At 41.2% G+C, this 16,186-nt stretch overlaps 3 protein-coding genes across 5 annotated transcripts; 2 read left to right on the top strand and 1 right to left on the bottom strand.

Annotated features, from left to right (window-relative positions):
• Positions 1-428: 428 nt before the first annotated feature.
• LOC107303492 (probable acyl-activating enzyme 1, peroxisomal) lies at positions 429-2,715 on the top strand. Its single transcript, XM_040520794.1, has 2 exons — positions 429-755; positions 924-2,715. The coding sequence occupies exons 1-2, from the start codon at positions 555-557 to the stop codon at positions 2,442-2,444; spliced, it is 1,722 nt and encodes a 573-aa protein (XP_040376728.1). The 5' UTR covers positions 429-554; the 3' UTR covers positions 2,445-2,715.
• A 1,652-nt stretch (positions 2,716-4,367) lies between these two features.
• LOC102707934 (carboxypeptidase A1) lies at positions 4,368-8,755 on the top strand. 2 transcript variants are annotated; one of them, XM_040521296.1, is made up of 12 exons: positions 4,368-4,644; positions 5,247-5,304; positions 5,407-5,517; positions 5,771-5,908; positions 6,439-6,508; positions 6,589-6,644; positions 7,076-7,201; positions 7,325-7,464; positions 7,621-7,693; positions 7,782-7,856; positions 7,960-8,254; positions 8,369-8,755. In XM_040521296.1, exons 1-12 carry the CDS (start codon positions 4,502-4,504, stop codon positions 8,383-8,385), a joined length of 1,302 nt encoding a protein of 433 aa, XP_040377230.1. In that variant the 5' UTR covers positions 4,368-4,501; the 3' UTR covers positions 8,386-8,755. The 2 variants fall into 2 exon arrangements, with proteins under 2 accessions (XP_040377230.1, XP_040377229.1); XM_040521295.1 differs by having other exon boundaries at positions 4,474-4,644; positions 7,960-8,755.
• A 407-nt stretch (positions 8,756-9,162) lies between these two features.
• LOC102709428 (syntaxin-52-like) lies at positions 9,163-11,356 on the bottom strand. Of its 2 annotated transcripts, none has more exons than XM_015833312.2 (7): positions 11,207-11,356; positions 10,906-11,122; positions 10,419-10,520; positions 10,180-10,283; positions 9,841-9,941; positions 9,714-9,758; positions 9,163-9,621 (listed from the first exon to the last, which is right to left on the bottom strand). In XM_015833312.2, exons 2-7 carry the CDS (start codon positions 11,118-11,120, stop codon positions 9,367-9,369), a joined length of 822 nt encoding a protein of 273 aa, XP_015688798.1. In that variant the 5' UTR covers positions 11,121-11,122; positions 11,207-11,356; the 3' UTR covers positions 9,163-9,366. The 2 variants fall into 2 exon arrangements, with proteins under 2 accessions (XP_015688798.1, XP_006646793.1); XM_006646730.3 differs by having other exon boundaries at positions 9,271-9,605.
• Positions 11,357-16,186: the final 4,830 nt, after the last annotated feature.

Below are 16,186 nucleotides of genomic sequence, written 5' to 3' on the forward strand. Positions count from 1 at the left end.
CTAAAAATAAACTTATTTTAGGATGGGAGTAAATATTTATCTATCTTTACAACTCTTTGTCGCTAGCTACCAAATATAAGTATTTATATTTATAGGTCGTTTAAAGAGGATAAGGGCGAGAAAAAATACCTTTAATACGAGAAACAGACGACGATAGGTGGTGATAAAATAAAAAGAATATTATATATTAAGTAATTGATTTGACAAGTAGTGTTATGAACCGCGTGTTAGAAATAAATATTTTGTAAAAACTTTAAATGGAAAAAGAAAGTTTATAAAAATGTTTTTTTTGTTGGTTTTGCAGGAGAAACTCGAAGATGAGTCATCAGTGTCAGTGTCAGTGAAGAGTGGACCACTGCAAATGTGCAATGCAATCATCATCATCAACATCATCATCATGAACCAGACCAGGTCCAGTGCCTTGCCGTCTTTAGACCCTCTTCTCTCCCGTCTTGCGTGGCTTGCCCTTGCCTTTTTTGTTCACCCAACCACTCTGCTCGTCTCCCTCCCTCTCCCTCCCCCACTGCCCCGACCTCGCCGCCGCCGCCCGCGCGATGGACGGCGCCGTGCTCTGCGCCGCCAACCACGCGCCGCTCACGCCCCTCAGCTTCCTCGACCGCGCCGCCCTCGTCTACCCGGACCGCCCCGCCATCGTCGCCGATGGCGTGCCGCCGCGCACCTGGCGGGAGACGCGGGCACGCTGCCTCCGCCTCGCCGCCGCCATCGCCGCCCTCGGCGTCCACCGCCACGACGTGGTAAGATTCGTCTGGTCGCTTGGTTTTCTCCAAAGTCTCCCCCTTTCTGGGCATTTCGAGGTTGGATCGCTTCCAGTTTGGATGTTAAATGCTCTGATTTGGTTCTGGATTAGCAGCTGGACTGTGATTCGCATTGCAAAAAATCGTTGCTTTGCTGCTCTTGTGCAGGTCGCGGTGTTCGCGCAGAACATTCCGGCGGTGTGCGAGCTCCACTTCGGCATCCCGATGGCCGGCGCCGTCATCTGCACGCTCAACTCCCGCCTCGACGCCGCCATGGCGTCCGTCCTGCTGCGCCACTCGGAGGCCAAGATCGTCTTCGTCGACTGCGCGCTGCTCGACGTCGCCCAGGACGCCCTCCGCATCGTCTCCCAATCCGGCGCGACGCCTCCCGTCCTGGTTCTCATCAGCGAGCTCCTCGACGAGCACGAGCCGAAGGCCAAGCTCCAAGGTTCCCGAACATACCACGAGTACGAGGCCCTCCTGGGCAATGCCGGCTCGTCGTCGCCGGAGTTCGCGATCCGGTGGCCGGCCGACGAGAACGAGGCGATCGCGCTCAACTACACCTCGGGCACGACGTCGCGGCCCAAGGGCGTGATCTACAGCCACCGCGGCGCGTACCTCAACAGCCTCGCCGCCGTGCTCCTCAACGACATGACGTCCACGCCGGTGTACCTGTGGACCGTGCCCATGTTCCACTGCAACGGCTGGTGCATGGCGTGGGGCGTCGCGGCGCAGTGCGGCACCAACGTCTGCGTCCGCAAGGTCACCGCGGCGACCATCTTCGACGCCGTGGCGCGCCACGGCGTGACGCACATGGGCGGCGCGCCGACGGTGCTGAACATGATCGTGAACGCGACGCCGGAGGAGCAGCGGCCGGTGGGGAGGAAGGTGACGGTGATGACCGGCGGCGCGCCGCCGCCGCCGAAGGTGCTGTTCCGGATGGAGGAGCAGGGGTTCCTGGTGATCCACTCGTACGGGCTGACGGAGACGTACGGCCCGGCGACGGTGTGCACGTGGAAGCCGGAGTGGGACGCGCTGCCGGCGGAGGAGCGGGCCCGGATCAAGTCGCGGCAGGGGCTGCACCACCACGGCCTCGAGGTCGACGTCAAGGACCCGGCGACGATGCGGAGCGTGTCGGCTGACGGGAAGACGATGGGGGAGGTGATGCTTCGCGGCAACACGGTGATGAGCGGCTACTACAAGGACGTCGCCGCGACGTCCGAGGCGCTCGCCGGCGGGTGGTTCCGGTCCGGCGACCTGGCGGTGCGGCACGAGGACGGGTACGTGAAGGTGCTCGACCGGTCCAAGGACATCATAATCTCCGGCGGGGAGAACATCAGCACGATCGAGGTGGAGGCGGTGCTGTTCAGCCACCCGGCGGTGGAGGAGGCGGCGGTGGTGGGGCGCCCTGACGAGTACTGGGGCGAGACGCCGTGCGCGTTCGTGAAGCTCCGGCCCGGGAGCGCCGCGGCGGCGGCGGAGGAGGAGCTGATGGCGTACTGCCGCGCGCGGCTGCCGCGGTACATGGCGCCGCGGACGGTGGTGGTGGTGGAGGACGGGCTGCCGAAGACGGCGACGGGGAAGGTGCAGAAATTCGAGCTGCGGGAGCGCGCCAAGGCCATGGCCAGCCTCCCGCCGGCGGCGGCGGCGGCGGCCAGCTCGAACACCAAGAGGAGGAGCAACCTGTGAATGGATTTGCGTCAGTTGCTGCAACTCCGATGCCTTGTGGAATCTCGAGATGAAAAGATTCATAATTTGGTCAGATGATTCGTTTGTGGGATGATGCGAAAACAAATTTGGCCTCCTTTGTCAGTGTGCCGTCGTGCAGTTTTGAGTCTTGATAGCATATGCTGTGACCATTTCATTTCGATCTGGATTAAATAAATTTGGAAGGAGTTTGAAAGGATTTGTGAATGATTGAAATAAAATAACAAATCTATCAGTTGAGATTAAGTGATAACACCCCCCTCCTATAATAACTTTATTTTTCGTTTAATATCCATGTCTTATCCTGAATAAAAATATTAATTGCAAAAAATTTTAAATAAGACGAAAAACCAAAACATCGTATTAAAAAATCGGAAAATAATCTTATTTCGGGACGCAGCGGACGAAGGTGGTACACAGGAGGAGGACAAATTGATAAGGGACATCTTTCAAGTTTCAACAGAAATAAAGGAAGCCTAAAATCGGTTCATATCGGTCATTCTGCTGTTGCCGATCCGATTGTATAAAAACATAGATAATCATAAACTAATTTATATTGAATGAATTATTTATGAAGATAATTATTCATCTCAGGATATTAATCATAATAATGATCTTACAACTTAAACTAAATTGAGTCAAAATCTTGGAAAAAAATTCTATGTTGAAAAAAAAGAACTAACTCATGTGCTCTCTCCTTACTTTTACCACTAAGCATGTTTGAACCTTACCGTTGATGATGAAACGTATGAAAAGTTCATATTTGAAGTGCTGCCCGAATCTGTCTGCATGGAATTTTCATATTTTAGTTATTTAAAAAAAACTTATTTTACAAATAGACTTCTAAAAAAATTTATTGCACAAATAGACTTTTTTGACCATACCAATGTTATTGGCGTCGTCGTTGTATAAAACGGCGCCAACGTCTGCTACAAATTTCTCCATTCTGAACCTGCCAATCATTTCTCACAGGGAAAAATATTTTGCCAATGATCCTAACCTATATTTTTAGGAGCTCGAGAAAATTTACGTTAAAAAAAAATCCTTGGCAGTTTGGTGTATCGCAGGCTGCAACAGTAAAAGAAAATGTTAATTAGATATATGTCGTTATAATTTCATCGTATTAGAAAATACCACTACCATTTATCATCGGCGATGGTTGTGGGTGGCTTGAAGAGATACATGGTCACTTTTGGCTTTTCTAAAGAAAAAAATCAAACGATATATTTAACTTATATATATATATATAAGATTGAAAAACAAAAATCATAAAATCAACTTCAACTCTTAGGCCGATAGTTCAATTTTTGAGACAAAAGATGTGGGTGTTGGGAGGAGATGGTGAAGGAATTACGAGAGCATTTTGGTTCAGAAAAAATACATTACGAAAAAAAAGAAATGGTCCAAGGACTTTCTCGTTCCAGCCTTCCAGGGCTACATAATGGGTTCAAAATTTGCAAAATGCCAGTAGCATTGAATTGGTTCGACGAATAATAGCATCATCAGTTTTACGGTGCAGAGAATTTTCAATGAAAACGGATTAATTAAACGCACTGTTTACTTCGCGAGAAGATAGAAATTTTTGGATGTCACGACGTTTGACTATATATATCTACTAATAAAAAACTATACATTACCTAAAAACCGTGTGACAAATCTTTTTAGCCTAATTAATTCATCGTTACTCGTTAGCATACGTGAGTGAATAATCACTTACGATTAATTAGGTTTAAAAGTTTCATCTCATAATTTTTTTTCTAACTGTATAATTAATTTTTTTTATCTATGTTAATATTTTATTTAGACGTTGAAAGATTCGATACTATCTTTCTTCGAATAAAAGTTAGGAACTAAAAAAAGCTCGCTTTAACAATGTGCGCAGTAACCAAACTGCCTAGAGCGCTACACCGTTTTGGTGTTTCGATTTGCGACACGACACCACCGAAGGCGAAATTTTTTCTCTGTAGAGACGAAGCGAATCTAGGCACTGACAAGGCGCGGGGGCGCGGCTCCGGCCGACGAGATCGCCGCCGCGGCCGATGGCCGCCTCCTCCGCCCCGCCTCCCCTTCTTCCCCGCCTCCTGGCGCTCGCCCTGACGCTCGCCGTCGTCGTATCCGCCGCCGCCGCCGCCAGGATCCGGGCCTCCGTCACCCCGATCTCCCGCAGCCTCTACCACTCCAGGTGCGCCTCCCGCGAGCCCCCTGCCGCCGGCGTGTACTCTCTCACTCCCCTCCCCTCCCCTCCCATCCGGCGCGGGGCGGCGTGTGGATTCAGCTCGGAATTTGTGGAGAATTCCTGCCGTTTCGACCTAGGGCGAGAGGCCAGCCTCAGTTCCTCTGGCTGTCGTGGTTGCCGAATCGAGTGTCGTAGTCTGCTTGCTCGTCAATTTGCGGCTGCGCGTGATTTCACTGCGATTTGCTCCCCATTTCCCCCATTAAGTGTAGTTCTCTCAGATTGGTTTAGTGGCCATTGCTTCGTGGTATGAACCAAACGCATCACACATCATGTGCGGTAGTACTCCAGAAAAGGAATCAGGGAAAACATTGAATTCTTTTTACCAAGTGGCAAGTCCAGTTTCTTGAGGTTTTGCTTGCAAACCTAGCTGGCTAGCTGCGAGCATGTGATCTGAATTCCGTACGATTGTGCTCCTGAAAAACTTGCATCACTAATTTGGTAGAGCTTGCCAGCTTGGTCTGAGGAGGATCTCTTGTTTGTGTTGACAGCTAATTCTGTCTCCCGTTTGCGGAGCAGTATGGTAACCGTTTCCTTTCTTTCTCTGTTAGTGATTCCCTTCTGAGTGATATCAAGGCTTTGGTTGCCCGGCATCCAGACAAGTTGAGTGTGAGTGGTTTAACTGCCCTAGTTTAGCCATTATTCATCTTTTTTTTGGCATACTGGACCACTGGTGTTCCTTTTAGTGAACTCCTGAATGGATTGTTGCAGATGGATACCAAGATAGCAAGCAACAAAGGTTATTCCACAGAGCTTTTTATTGTTACTTTTAATCATGTCAAGGAGAGCACAGCCAATTCTTCGAAGATCCATGTCCTCCTGGTTAGTTTCCAACGAAAATTCATTCATCCTGCATCATTCTGTGGCTCCATGCCTACTAAGCTATTTCTTACCAATAATGTTCATCCATTGTCCCAAAGCAAAATGGTATTTGTTGCACCCAAACTGTTGTCATTTCCCCACCTCAACTACGGGAAATCTCACATCAAAACCAAATTTTAAGTTTTACGTGTTGGTTTGTAAATTAAATTATTGATGTCTTGCGGTTTTGACAGAAAGGTTCCTTGTCTTCCAGAGCTTTGGGCAGCATGGCAGAGAGCTTATTACTTCTGAAGTTGCGTTACACCTGCTTTATATTTTGACGGAGAAGCATAAAATTGCGGGTGTGGATCTGTCATCCTTTGAGAAAATACTGGAGAATCTTGTTATCAAAGTAAGCCCTTTTGTGATTTGTTTTGACATTTTCAGCTCTTGACTTACAGAATCAGTAGGAAATCTACAGAAATTGTGGTGCTCTTTTTCTGGTATGCACTGCACTGAATTACTAGAGCTTTAAGGTCAAAGTTAGTTAACTCCTTCAGGCCTTATCTGATTCCATCTTTGTTCTATTTTGACATATCTTTTACTCTCTTTCTTTAAATGTTTAGTGCAGTAAACACCACAAAATATGGTTAAATGTCATTACTCCATGTTTTATATGGCAGATGGTGTTTTCTCCTAAATGCCTTATATGCTTATGTTGTTATTCTAATTTAAGCAAGTTTTATTTGGCCTGCTAGGAGAACGATTAACTACATGAAGTTCTTAGGCTGTTAACCTTTCCATGCTCTGTATTGTGGGCTATGCTGTGCTATAGCTTCCTCTTGCCCTCTTTCCTTTTCTTGTTACCTTTTTATGGTTCTCAAGAATCAAATTTCTTAATAGTGAGGCATGATGTTTTCCAAATGTGGCTTTAATCTTTAGGTGGTGCCCATGGAAAACTTAAATGGTCGAAAGCGTGTTGAAGAAGGGGAGCTTTGTGATAGGAGAAATGGTGATCAGTCTTTTCTTGCAAATCCATCACTTGATGCAGTTCTGTGCCAACTTTCTATATCTTTTTTTCTCGTTTTGCAGGAAGAGGAGTTGATCTTAATAGAAATTGGAGTGTTGATTGGGGAAAGAAGGAAAAGGTTGTTTTCTGAGCTGTTTGTTTTATCCACAGGGAGAATCAATTCCTTTTGGTGTGTGCTAGTTCATCTTAATTCTAGCATTTTTGTCTTAAACTAAACTTGCCTAAATCTGTATGAACTATTAACTATGGACAAGACCATAGCATTGCCTAAATAGAGAAAAGGTTGATGACTATCTTAGACAGTCACTTTGAATTTAAGGTTGGATCTATAGAGTATAGAAAATAGAGCTCTGCATATGCTATGGTTCTTTACTATTGGTATTAGTTTGTCATTCTTGGCTGCACCTTTATACAGTCTGGTTCAGTGGTTCACTATCAGTTTACCATGTTTTACTTGCTGATTGTTGGATTACTTAACCTGAGTTTTGCAAAAGTAGGGTACATCACATCAATATTTTGAGCTATATATGCATTTTATCTGTTTTATAGGATTATGATCCATACGAGGAGAATCCTGGTACTGCCCCTTTTAGCGAACCTGAGGCTCAGATCATGCGAGAGCTATCCAAGTCATTTAAACCACATATGTGGGTGAATGTGCATTCGGGGATGGAGGTAAGACGTATCAATCTATTTGGGTCTTCTAACATCTGTTATTCCTTGTGACAGCACGGAATAAGGTTTGATGCCAGTTATTCAATGTTGATTTACTTATTTTATTCTATTGTTTAATTACAGGCCTTGTTTATGCCATATGACCATAAGAATACTACACCAAACGGGGCATCTGCCCATTTAATGAGATCAGTTTTGGAGAATTTGAATCATCGCCATTTTCAAGATAGCTGCCTTGTTGGATCAGGTGGTGGAGCTGTGGGGTATGGACATCTAACAAGTTACTCAATTTGTCAATTTTATCCTCTTTGTCAGTGGACCTCCTAAGTTATTTGAATCCAGCTGGGGGCCTGAACCCAACTGTATCATACTGCGAACAACCCAACATACTCAAGCTTTTTTATCCATCTGTGTTCTAGGTATCTTGCACATGGGACCACGACTGATTACATGTATGACATTGTAAAGGTGCCTATGCCATTTACCTTCGAGGTCAGTTAATCTGTTTCCGAACAGTCAATTCCCAAGTATTCCGAAGCTATTGGAACTATAGGGATCAGCTCAGGTTACTTGTATTCAGATTTATGGAGATGAGACAGCAACTACCAGTGATTGCTTCAAGATGTTCAATCCTGTAGACAAGACAACATTCGATGTACAGAAGTTGATCATCTCTATTTATATATTTATTTTTATGAAAGATTTGTATCTATTTACCTTTTGTACTCATGCTCTAATCAGCAATTTTCTCTTGCCAGCGAGTCATTAACAAGTGGTGCATGGCATTCCTCATACTATTTGAGGAAGGTTTGCGAAACCTGCGTGATGCTCAAGTAGTATCCGAAGGTGGGATGGATAATTTTGTCCCAATGGGAGGAGACATTGTTGAGAGAAGTTCAGCAGGAAAGAGCAGTCCAGATAAGAGGAAACTTGAAGGCCTTGACCTTGGAATGCAGGAACTAAGAACCTACTTTAGACTATTCATGCTATCAACAGTCCTGTTGATGTTCATGTTCTGTTCGAGGATATCAAAGAACAGGAACAGAGACGCAGGTAACATTTTTGACACCTGAAACCCCATAAAAGAATAGACTGAAGCTCACTGTCGAGTTGAGTTGAGTTCCGGATTCGGTTTGTGGCAAGAGTGATCACCATTTGTTGCCTCAGATGAACAAAGTGCATGAACCATTCAAAACTTTGGAGGAACTTGTGCGGTTTACAGCCTGAAGATACACTGATTTGGGAGGCGACATGGCAGGTAGAGTTCAGAATGGCATTGTGCAGTCTCTGTTTAGATACTAGATGCATGTCAAATGATTTGTTTTTACATTCAACAAATCATACAAGCTGTAAGTTGTAAAGCTGTCCATATCAGTTCGTTGTGATGAGTAGGTATTGAAGGTTAGTGCCCAAAGAACATTTTTTTAACGTTGAATATTTGTCACAATTAATTGTACTATTTTGCCATGAGCTGCTTCTGTCGGACTGGTGGCGTTTGTATGCACAGTGAGTTGGCAGAGTGCCTGACCTGAGCACCTTTTTCCCCCGAACAAAAAACATGCAAACTTTCAAGTTTGAGTAAATTTCACTAAACCACACCTATCATGGACAAATACACTTATTATAGAGAAAGTTTCAGAAAACAACAAGGTTTTTGGCACGTAGCAAATAACCACAAGTATTATGGTTTTTCATAAGACCATATTTTTGACCAAATATAAGTTATATAATTACATGTAAAACTATATCAGATCTATAAGTTATTTATACATCATATACAAGTTGAAACCACCTGATGTTAATCATTTTATTTTGCTATAGTGCTAAGTTAAATGGATAATTAGTGTGGTCTTATGAAACTCTTGGACCATAACACACCTAGGGTTATGTGCCATGTGCTAAACCTCCATGGCTTCCTGCAGCTTTGACTATATTATCCATGATCTTGTGAAATTTACTCTTGTTTTAACATCAATAACGCATTTTTGTGTGTGTGTTTAGAACACCTGGGAAAATTTAAGTCTCGCAAGAATCTATGAAAACAATATGAATTCTGAGCCTCCCAATTCCACAAAGGCAACACGCTCTATACAAATTGCTGGCAGGTGTCAATGCAATATAGCAACAAGCTTGTTGCGCATCTTCTTAACGAAGATATGTTGCAATTATATTCCATCCCCCACAATCTGAGGAAAACAGAGAAGAGATGAGATGGGAGCATCCACATCTTTGAAAGACTGCACATTGCAAACTGAGTTGAGTTGGACAGTGGTTACATGTACTTGATAAGAAGCCAAACAATGACCGTAAGAAACACTATAGCAACAACAGATAGCATCAGGGACATGCACGAGCAGCCACCTTTGGTGCGCTTGTTCAGAATGGCGAGCGTCTTTTGCACGCGCTGAATCAAAAGAGATCTATGTCAAAATTCAATTAGCGTGAGCTTGAAATAACCAATACTCCCAATGAATATAAATGCAATGTGCAAAGAAGTGCTAAAAATATATACCTGAAGACGTGAGTTCGTAACATCAACGTGATCATCTAAATCATCCTGCCAAAGAAACAACAGATCAATTACTATTGTGTTCTAAGAAGATAAATTCATATGTTGTGAGAAATGAGAATGAACTAACAATCAATCTGGTATGCAGCGTAAGTTCTTCATTGACTGCTAGAGCAATATGTTTTGTGCTCAGTACTGTCTCTTCCAGCTTCTCAAGACCCTCATCTTGTTCTGGAGATTGTCGTAATATGCAAGATAAATGAATTAGCTATCAATCTATCATACAGTGGTGACTAAGCTACTGTTTGTAAACATATGCATATATACAGGTAAATATAAAATGGAGCTAGCTGAATAAACTGGGCCATGTAGAACATATCAGTCGTGCTATACTTCACAGATTTTAATAAAACTACAGTCTTAAAAAATTAATGATCAAATGGTACTAGTAATAAGCACACATTGGTACCTTTCATAACTTGCCTCTGAAGGGTAACGATCCCTTGGTTATCCAACCCAGCCACTCTACTCATATCATCAGCCGATTTCTTACTTTGACCAAGCAAATCCTCCCTATGGATAAACAGAGATTTTCATTAATATGCTTCTGAACAAACTGCAGTGTCTTTATTTCGAGAGAAAAAGGTAAAAAACCATGCAAGTTGATATATGAGAATTGTGCATTAAATTCTGAAAAAAAGAACACACCTGTTAGCAAAGTTTGACATGTTGAAACTTGTAGCCATCTGCTTTGCTCTAGATTTCAGATTTGAAAGCATGTCCTGCCGCTTATGCAACTCCTTGTCCGTGCTGCATAACAATAGAATAGCTTGAATATCGGTAGAAGTTTTTTTGTGTGTGTGTGCAAGAAAACATAGGGAGAAATATGCCATGGTGCCTGCTGTAACGAAGTCTCAACCCCAGGCACACAATAATAACCAACACTAATTCATTTTGTGTCTCCATCTAGTGTTCGAACCAACAGGTGAAGCACAACAATGGAAAGTGGATATCTCAATGCGCAAGAGCAAGAACAACTCTAATTGAATTCAATTAAGTTAAACATGTGACCAGCAGCATTAATTCCGCAACATTCTACGAGCTAAAAACTGCAATTCCAACCCATATCAGTAGTAGCACGCAACGCAAGCAGAAGACAAGTAGCAGGATTACGAAAGAAGCAGCATCGCCATACATCGATTTCGGAGGAACCCTGGAGAGCAGCGCCTCCAAGCTATCCAGCCTCGTCCCGAGAATGGTTATCTTCCTCCGAATCCCCGACGTGTGGCGCATGATCTCCGGGCCGGACTGCGGGAGCGACCCCCTCTCAGCAATCATGGAGGTTACGTCATCCGCGAGCCTGGAAGCCTCGCCGTACTCCCTCACCCATGGATCCGGAGACGACGCCATTCCTGCCCCCAATTCAAAGCATCACCACCATCAGCAAATTCACAAAACCGAACCGCGAGGGAGGGGAGGGGAGGGGATCGGCGAACCTGGAGGTGGGGATTTGGACGCGGCGCGGCTCGTCGGTCCGCTTCGCCGGCGGCGAGGTTGGTGTCGCGGATTTTGCTTCCCCCTTTTCTTCTCCGGCTGGTTGATCGCTTTGACCAGAACCTATCTATGCATGCGTGTCCTTGGGGACGAAGACGATGCTGATAATTATTTTTTTAAAAGAGAAAAAAAAATGCATGGATGAGATGAGATGGGTTGGGCCGCGATGACGTGTATGGCTGCGTGGAGACGGGGCCCCACCATTGCGTGATTTGGATCGCGGTAATATGGGGCGGATTGGGCCGAGACTATCGTTGGCGACTCTTGGGCCGTCAAATTGAGAATGTTCGGTTCAGTCGGCCTCATAGGCAGATGGAAATTATTGAACTGCGGATGCAGAGTAGTAAGAAAAAAAAAAAGGAAAAAACCATCCTTATTATCACATTGAAAAGAAAAAAAAGATGATAGTGATAATAAGGATGTGACACCCAATATAATGTGTTTTATCCAAAACCACGTGTATGAGTGAGTAGTAATAATCTACCCAAGAAATAAAGCAGTTACTACCCATAGACTTCATTTTTTTTAACTTCTCTTATTTGCAACACATAGACTTTATTTTTCTTTTATCAATTATTGCATCATATATTATATAGTAAGATGAGGAATAAATACATTGGAATTTTAAAAGGACAAAACAAATGCATTAGAATTTATAAAGGCGAAGAATATTTTAGTCTTTTTACCATTCTATAGGTATATTTATATCACTCGCCATTTGTCCTAAAATAAACTTATGTCTCCACCTATCTATTCATTTAAACTAATCATAATTATTATTTATTCAATTTTCTCATGTACATTTTTTCTTAACCAATCACAGTGTCCTGTTTGGTTCTAAAACATCGCATCAAATCTTTGAACATCTAAATAGAGCATTAAACATAATAAAAAACTAGTTGCACAGTTATGGGAGAAATTGGTAACCAAACTTTTGAGCCTAATTAGTCCATGATTAACTATAAATGCTACGGTAATCCACATGTGTTAATGATGGATTAATTAGGCTCAAAAGATTCGCCTCGCGGTTTTCAGGCGAGCCGTGAAACTCATTTTTTCATTCCTGTCCGAAATCCTTTCTGACATCCGGTCAAACGTCTAACGTGACACCCAAAAATTTTCTTTTTCCTAACTAAACACGTCCTTACCCTAATCATTCTTATCTATTTTATTAATACCTATACACAGCTCTAGAAATGGTCATATTTTAGGCAGGGGACTACCAGCTAGTGTTGAGTATTGACTACACGTGTTTGGTGGGGGAAGGGTTAGTTATCCGGCGCAGGAAATATATTTATAGATTAGTATATAATTAATTAATTATTTATTATTAAAAAAATAAAATAGATTAATATGATTTTTTAAAACAATTTTTCTATAAATTTTTTTATAAAAAAATACATCGTTTAATATTAAAAAACGTGCGCGCGAAAAACGAAAAAAATTAGTTACCTTAGGGTGGCCGAACACGGCCCCACCACCAACCCTGACAAGCATACAGCTATCATACACACCGACGCATAACTGCGCGCTGTTTCGTTCGTTCCTTCGTGAATCCACATAAGGAAAACGTTAGATATAAAATAAAAGTGAGTGGCTCTTACTAATTAATCATAGGAGTGTCTTTATTAAGAGAGCTTGAGGCTTTAGGTCCAGATGGGCGGCTTGCTTACCATCTTATTTGTTCATCAATTCAAACGTGTTGACATTCGCATGCATGATGATGCGTTGACCTTCGACTTGGTTACTATCTAGTGTCATGCATGCTAAACTATTTTTGCTGCTTACCAGACGTCGAAGATTTTGGGCTATGCAAGTTTTTGGACAATTTGGTTAAAAATTTAGATAAGGCTGGTCTTTTGTATTGCCTACTGTTTTCTCTTGTTTTTGTTTTATGTTTAAGTTCATTGAACTTTCTAGGACGTTAAACTATAAACTATCCCATATAATAATTGGTTATAACTTCATAGAAGTCGAGACCAAGTTATCCATTATTAAAAAGTATCGAGACCGAGTTAGCCATTATTAAAAAGTGTCCTGCATGCATACATGTACATACAGCCATACACGTACCTACTACTATCGACCAGTCGTTCCATCTTGGTCAAATTTTTTGTGTCATTGCTAGTCTTTTTGGAAAAAAATGGTAAACGACATATTGGTAAATAAAAAATAATTTATAAATAAGATTTTAGTATGCATATTACTGACGATCAAAAGCAACAAATCAAAAATAAATTATAAAGCAAAAAAATCCTAAAATTAATCTAAATATCTTGATGTTTTAAATTTTAGTTTACGAGTATAAAATGGAAACACCGAGGCTGTTTTGTCTGCTGATTATTAGCAAGTTCCGAATCTTCGATGTTTGCTGGTATTATATACAAAAACAACTAGAAACCAACCCAGTTGTCGGTGGTCTGACTCACCAGCAGATTGGACTACTGGAATATATATAGGCAATTATTCATGCATGTTGCAAATGTGCAACTATATATACTTTATGTGTGCTTGCATGTTGGATGTATAAAATCATATATATAACACCCAGCTCCTATGTGCACTGGAAGGCACCAAGAAATTAGTCCATAGATTGGTAGGTAAGTTTAATGCATGACTGATTTTCACTTATAGGATTATCTTATAAGCCACATGAAAATGATAAAGATATTTGTCATATAATTAATTAAGGATTAGCTATTATAAATTAAGAAAAACAAATTTATTTAATTTATTTTGAAAATCCATGTATAATATTTTTTAAGAAAATACATTCAATGGTTTATAAAATGTGCTTATAATAAATGAGAAAGTAGCTTACAAATGTATCTATAGCCCTGATGGGACACTTAAAATTATAAGAAACAACGGGTAAGAATCTATCTTATCACAGTATACAAAACTGATTATTTGAGTTTCTCATTTATAGTTTATTTTTTATTCTACAACTACATTGGTGATTGTTTGGTATATTTATAAAAAAATATTATTAAAATATTTATATATGTATTCTTAGTGATCTAAAAGTAAGATTAGAAATTAAAGTACGGAAAAAAATCCAAAATCAATTCTAAATTTAAGATTAAAGCTCAAATTTTAGCTTACAAATGTAAGCGCAAATAGAAGAATGTAAGAAGTTGCAACTACTACTACTATTTAGAGGAGCCTGTAACTTATACGTGACCAGAAGTTGTAGCCGATTGAAGCTTTCTTCGAACATGATCTACTTACTCCGTTTCGAAATACAATTATATCTAGAATTTAAATTTCGTATCACAGTATAAGCACTTTGCATTGGTTCATATGATTTTAATAATTCGGGTGACTTTAGAGCCAGTCAGATGCTATCTAATCAATTTAAAATTTAAAAATTAATAACCGAAGTGATTAAAATAAAATATTTTAACATCGTCGTAATCTAAATCAAAAAAATATTATGATATGTTAAAACGGAATACTAGTACTACCTCCGTTCTTTTTCGACGCCGTTAGCTTTTTATTTACGTTTAACCCTTCGTCTTATTCAAAATTTTTGTCCAAATATAAAAAATATAAATCATACTTAAAGTTAACTTTAATAATAAATCAAATCATAATAAGAATAGTCAATAATTATATAAATTTTTTAATAAAATGAAAGTTCAAACGTAGATAAAAAAATCAATATAGTCGGGGCGGGTCCTATCTGCGGGGCCGCATAGCATGTGGCCGTGCTTTCCAAAATCCCACGGTTTCTGAATCTGTTTCAGCTTTCAACAGTTGTGGTGTGCCCCAGATCACCAGCATGTTACATGTACAACGCCGTCTACACAAGTGTGTTTGTCACTGGTCAAGGCTACTGTAAGCACTATACCTCCATCGGTTAATTAATAGTACAACATCTCAGGATCGGTTGTTACTACACTGGATTAATCCAGATTTAGATTATCCCAGATTTTTTGAACGGCTTTTGTATGCGAGTTTCCTAAATAATTAGACGATGTATTTTTCAAAAAGTTTCTATAAAAATTTTATTATCTCATATTTCTAAAATAGATTTTCAGTTTTATACTAATTAATTTCATCATTTATAATAGCTATCAAAAAATTGATAATCTTTTATTCTTCATATTTCTTCCGTAGGAGAACGTACCCTCGGTACCACTGAAGTTGCTGTACCTTAACTTAGGTTTCTTGGTGAAACTTATTCGCTTGAGTTCAAATGTTCAGTCTTAGAGCACGGGCCTATTTGGGGAGCTTCTCCCAGCTGCAGCTTTTCCCAGAAGCCGCTTCTGTCCAGAAACTGTCCCAAACGATCTACAGCTTCATAGTTACAGATTCTGGAAAATGAACTAAGAATTCAGAATTTGGAGAAGCTAGGTTTAGAAGCTTTCCCTGATTCTCAGAAGCTGGCTACCAAGCAGCTGCCATATATCCGTCGATAACGAGACGTCCATGATAATTTCGCTAATATCAATGTGTAACCCAGCTTTTAATAATTGTGCTCGTAAGAGTGCATATATGCGTGTATATATTTATAGGAGTAGGTGTGTATATATTTACAGCAGTGAGTGCGTGTGGATTATAAACGTCCCCTTTGCCATATGTTTCGAGAAAAGAAATAAATCACCTCAATACTTAGTCATGTACTCCTATGAAACTACAGCTAGCTGGCTGTTTCATTTGAGATAAATAAAGATTTTATATGATTATTGCTGTCGCCGTTCCATATATAAAATATTTTATTTCTAACTAGATTTACCAATGGATACGTGAAATATGTTTCACATATATATGTTCATATTTATAAGCAATATATGAATTGATGGGGGATCAAAATATTTTATAATATAAAACAGGATAATTATACTATGAGTATATTAGAAAGTAAATTATTTTCCTTCCTAAAAGGCTTTTCTCACCGTATATGGTTACTCTCCATA

The sequence above is a fragment of the Oryza brachyantha genome, chromosome 2 (assembly GCF_000231095.2).
Source record: "Oryza brachyantha chromosome 2, ObraRS2, whole genome shotgun sequence".
Taxonomy (NCBI): domain Eukaryota; kingdom Viridiplantae; phylum Streptophyta; class Magnoliopsida; order Poales; family Poaceae; genus Oryza; species Oryza brachyantha.